This window comes from Prenolepis imparis, unplaced genomic scaffold (genome assembly GCF_030444845.1).
Source record: "Prenolepis imparis isolate NDT839.2.m4 unplaced genomic scaffold, iyPreImpa1.0 SCAF_12, whole genome shotgun sequence".
Lineage (NCBI taxonomy): Eukaryota > Metazoa > Arthropoda > Insecta > Hymenoptera > Formicidae > Prenolepis > Prenolepis imparis.
This window is the reverse complement of record NW_028141170.1, coordinates 14,857,088-14,862,438: the sequence shown is the minus strand read 5'-3', so window position 1 is coordinate 14,862,438 and position 5,351 is coordinate 14,857,088. Positions and strand designations below refer to the sequence as shown.

Sequence of the window (5,351 nt, the reverse complement as noted above, 5' to 3'; positions counted from 1 at the left end):
TTGTTTATTTGAAAAAAGTGTATTATGTCATACTTTAATTATATTTTTTATAAAAAAATGTTTAAAAATATTTTTTGTTTCTTATTTCATTTGTAGTTTTGTAATTTACAATTTGATCTTAAGTTTATTTATATTATAATGAAATTTTTAATTAATTAGTTCAATAACGCAAAAAATAACAATTTCAATCATAATTTAGTTAAAAATAACTTTCAATCATTTTATTAAATACAAATGGAATTTAATTATAAGCAAATCACTACGCGCTTGGAGCAGCCGCGCGCGCTTGATCTTCGCACTTCTAACGACTGCTGACTGCGTCAGTCCCATTAAACTGAAGTCTGACCGTTTTTTCCTTCATTATACGCAATAATTTAATAGTTTCTAAATTTTCAGCTATTTCGGAACAGTTTTACTGACCTAATTATTGCGACCACTTATGCGAGGTGCTGACTCACTGCGTCCCATAACTGTGCGGTCTGACCACTTTCTAACGGTTTTTTATATTGTTTATTAGTTTCTCACAAAATTTGAGCCATTACAAAACACTTTTATCGCACTTAATAATTTGACCTACTTCAAAGCGCGCCGGCGCCTGGTGTCCCAGTACCTGACCTTGCGAGTGGGTGCTGACTCATGTACACCCTCAATATAACGTTATGTGAAAAAATCAGCCATTACTAAACTCTTGCAGTTTTTTAACGCCAGCTCTCCGACTATAAGGTGGTACGACATTTTGCCTTGGGGCCTTTCTGTCCACTCTTCTAGGACTGGCCCCACTGCCCCGACGACCCTGTTCCCGGAATTGGTTGCAGGAATGGGGGTCAAATATTCCCCCCAGTCCACCATCATTTGTCGTCGGGCTTGGAGCCTCACGACACCCCGGACGGTTAGTGATACTCCCAACCCACGGAGCTCTCTCACCCTCTCGTAGACCCGAGAGTGTGTTTGAGCTACGAGCTCCATGGGCGGGAGACCCGCCAGAACCGAGGCCGCAGCGTGCGACACCGTCCTATAGCCGCGGTACGACACGGATGGCCACTCTGCGTTGCATCCGGCGCCAGTATGTCCCGGATGCTCCTCGTGGCTACCGCCCTGCCCGCCCACACCGGCGCCCCATACAGGGCCACCGAATTGACGGTGTGCGCATAGAGTCGGCACACCCGGTCGTCCGGTCCTCCCATGTTTGGTAGCAGGCGGCTGAGTGCCGCCGCCACCCTTTTTTTTTATCGCTGTGGAAACCTCATGGTACCACTCACCTCCCGGGGAGGGGATAAGGGTTATGTGGGACTCCTTGTCCCCCATCGCCGATTCACGCATGGATCGGCGGTGGAGTCCAAGGGCTACCGCACTAAAACCACAGCGAGTGCCTACGCTGGCGCTTACGGTGATGGCGGGGAACTAGCAGTTGCAACACTTCCCGCCATCACCTGGCCCTACCTGTCCCGGGAGAGCATCTTCCCCGAGAGGAAGATACTCTCCCCCGCCATCGTGCGGAACCAACCTGGTTGCGGCGCAGGGGGGCACCATCCCCACGCCGCGCCTTCCCAAAAAGTTTGGGGAGCGGGGTCACGGCTCGAGTACTCCCGCTCGGGTCGCCACCCCCCGCTCCCGGAACGAGGCTCCCTCTCCCTCCCAAAGGGGAGAGAGATTCGGCCAACGCTCCGGGAGCCCTACTCCTGGGAATTCCCCCCAGAAGGGGGGGAACCCCCCGCAGACAGTGGTACCCTCCCACCGGCGCTCTGAGGCACCGGCGAGAGGGCCGCTCCTGCCGCGTCCCTTCCCGGGGGGGATCACGTGCAATGGGGCTCGGGTGTGACTGAGCCCTTGTGATCCCCCCTACCCCCGGGCCGCGGTTCTATCCCTTTGACGGGATTCGACCATCGGTCCGGGGGCGTCACCGAGGCCCTCCCCGGGGGGAGGAACTCGGCCGAGGCAGAGGCGGATGCCGCCCGACTCCCGGCCGCAGGGCTTTCGCCGTGCGGCCGCCAGCCGGGCGACACCCGCCCCCGCCCCCCTCCCAGGACTGCATTACCGCCCCAAAGGGGCCTCCATTTGTCTGTCAAGGGGTGGGGGACAGCGCCCTCCGCTCAACCACTCCGCCCGGATGGGCCTCCTCCCTCATCTCCTTTGGGCGAGGGGGGCACAGCGCCCCTCGCCCAACATCCCGTTGTAACTGGCCGCCTCTCATGGAGAGGCGGCCCCCCCCCCCCTCGCGAGACTCGGGGAACCTAAGTTCCCCGTTAATGTCACGGAGGGGCTCGCTGCTGGTGTCGACGGGGTCGGGGGCTCCGTATTCTTCCCCTTCCCCCGCCGCCATCTCCCGGCTCGTCACGGGCTCTCTCCACCTCCCGGCCCCCACCACGGCGGTTTTCTCGCCTAGACAGCCAGGAGGGATCGTCCCTCTCCTCCCGGGATTCAGGGGAGAGAGGGAGTCTCCTCCCTCTTCCCCGTCTCTCCCGCTCTCTTTCCGCCTCCTCCTTCTGCGTCATCACTTTGACGCAGAAGGAGGAGACCGCCTCCCATACTTCCTCGCTCCCGGCCATCTTTGCAACGATGGCCGGGAGCGATAGATCCTCGCCAGTCTTCTGGACGAGGACACGGCGCTCTTCTGCCCACGCTGGGCAGAACTCCAGCGTGTGCTGCGCCGTCCTGTCCTCGTCCTCATCACAGTGGTGACACTGCGTGGTGCGCTCCTTCCCAATTCAACACAGGTATTCGCCGAAACATCCATGTCCGGCGAACACCTGCGTCACGTGGTACGACATCCAGCCGTGGGGTCTGTCCATCCACTCCTCCAGGACAGGCCCCACGGCCGCGACGACTCTCCTTCCCGAATTGGATGGGAGGATGTGTCTTAGATACTCCCCCCATTCCTCTATCATGCGTCGTCGGGCTTGCGCTCTGACTACGCCTCGGACCCTCTCCGTTATTTTGTACCCCATCCCACGGAGCTCCTTTATTCTTGCGTACGCCCTCTTGTAGGCGCACGCCTGGAGCTCCATGGGAGGTAGTCCCGCAAGGGCCGAGGCCGCTGCATGCGACACAGTTCTATATCCGCGGACGACGCGGACGGCCACTCTTCTTTGTATCCGGCGTAATATATCCCGGATAGGTTTCCTGGCCACCGCCTCGTCCGCCCACCGGTGACCCATATAGGGTCACCGAATTCACTACTGCCGCATACAGCTTTCGCACCCGGTCGTACGGCCCGCCAAGATTGGGCAGCAGGCGGCTAAGTGCCGCCGCTACCCCATTGGCCTTATCTGCCAGACGACCGAAGTGCTCGTCGAAGCGCCAATTACCGTCCAGCCGGAGCCCCAAATATTTAATGCTTGGCCCCAGCTGGACGGGGATGCCGTCCACGATAATCTGGGCCTTTGGTGGCTTCCCCTGGGAGCCATCGTGAAAATAGATGGCCTCCGTTTTATGGGGAGCCACCTTAAGGCCCAACTCCTTTATGGCACGCACCACGCAGGCCACCGCAAGGTTCGCCTTCCCTTTAGCTTCCCCCCAGTCGTTTCCCCCGGCCAGAACCATTGTGTCATCTGCGTAGCAGACGACACGGCAGCCGGGGGGGTGCCGCCGCTACCCTATCAACCTTTTCGACCAGACGACCAAAATGGTCTCTGAAGCTCCATCTCCCTTTTTCTTTCTGTGTTCTCGTGAGAAAGACGTGGTCTAAATCGCTCCGTAGATAAGGATTATTTTCTGCTGCTTCGGCCCTCCGGGGCAATTAATACCAGAGGCGCTGTGCAAAGGGCTACTGTGCTTAACTAAACTACTTATAGCAGCGCCCTTACACTGGTCAGCGGGGGAGTGTCATCGGATTTCTTCTCCGGAAGGGAGAGAACTGAGATAGACAGAATAAACGGATTCACGACTCGAAACTGTTGACATGTCAAAACATAAAAAGGATGAAGGACCTTCGTCTGTCAACGGCGCGGAAAGGCGTAAGAAAGAGACCTTCGCAACTGTCTCTATCAGACAGGAGCGTACCTAAGGAAAATAGTATCCACATATCAAAATTGAATGCCTTAAAAACCTCCGTTAATGAACACTATGAAACATCTATAAAAATTTTACTAACATGCAAAGAAACGGCAGAAAGGAGAGGTCAGATTGAGTCTGCTCTCCGTTACTGCAAGGAGGCCTTTTTTGAGGTGATGAAATGTGCATGCGAGGTCTGGAGGAGGGATCGGCAGAGAAAACTGAGGTAATAAAGAATGCCCTGCGAGATGTTCTGAAGGAAATGGAAATGCAAAGACCAGTAGAAACTGGGATTGATGCTCAGATAAACTCATCCGCGACATATGCATCTGTCGCAGGGAGAGAGGCATCTAAGTGCACATCTCCAATAACTACACCTGTGAGGTACCAACAACGACATCTTTTGTCATCGAACCTGACAAAAACATCGCCTCAAAAATTCTGACATCACAGGAGACCAGAGAAACTGTCTACAGATTATTGCGGCCCTCAGACTGTGCGCTAAAAGTCAAGAAAATCACACACGCACAAAATAAGGGCATAAAAATAGAGGCCATATCACCAGACTTAAAGAAAATAGGCTCACACCCAGAACTGAAGCGCGCTGGTTTCAGAGTTGTCGAGAGCGTCAGGGTCAACCCGAGACTGATCGTCCACGGTATACCGACAGAAATGACTACCGAGGAAATCAAGAAAGAAATAATGGCTCAAAATCTACACGGATATGAAGAAAAGGACTTAAAAATTATTTATCTCTACAAGGCAAAGAATAACAAATGTTTTACTAGCGGCATAATAGAAACAACATCAGAGATGCGCAAACGGCTGTTGGAGAATGGCAAAATATATCTGGGATATTCATCGTGCAACTTTGCCGATTACATAAGGGTTCTGCAATGCTTTCGATGTATGACATTCGGGCATGTGGCGGGGGACTGCAAATCGGAAGCGAAATGTGGCCACTGCTCGAAGGCACACGAGATGAAGGACTGCGAAAGCAGGATGCAGCCACCGCTATGCAGCAACTGCTCACGATTTTCAAGAGAACACCCAAATGACAGAATGCACTCGGCCTTGGATACAAAAAAATGTCCCATTCTTCAGGACAAAATTAAGGACAGAATAAAAAGCGTGAACTATGGATAACGTTAACATCGAAGTAGAAAAGCTGAGGATTTGCCACGTAAACTGCCAATCACTAGTGGCACACTTTGACGAATTTTGTGACTACTTCACAAATTCAAAATATTACGTCATTTGCCTATCTGAAACCTGGTTAAAACCGGAAATCGCAGATGCTATGGTGAAAGTCCCAGGGTATTCTCTGGTGAGAAACGACAGAACGAGTCGACAGGGAGGAG

At 53.3% G+C, this 5,351-nt stretch overlaps 1 protein-coding gene across 1 annotated transcript; it reads right to left on the bottom strand.

Moving 5' to 3' along the window:
- Positions 1–3,051: 3,051 nt before the first annotated feature.
- LOC145943425 (uncharacterized) lies at positions 3,052–3,540 on the bottom strand. Its single transcript, XM_083050930.1, has one exon. The coding sequence runs from the start codon at positions 3,538–3,540 to the stop codon at positions 3,052–3,054; it is 489 nt and encodes a 162-aa protein (XP_082907056.1).
- Between the last annotated feature and the right edge of the window lie 1,811 nt (positions 3,541–5,351).

Bases quoted from the DNA above. Each gene is read 5' to 3' on its own strand.
- LOC145943425 (XM_083050930.1), bottom strand. From the start codon at position 3,540: ATGGTTCTGGCCGGGGGAAACGACTGGGGGGAAGCTAAAGGGAAGGCG.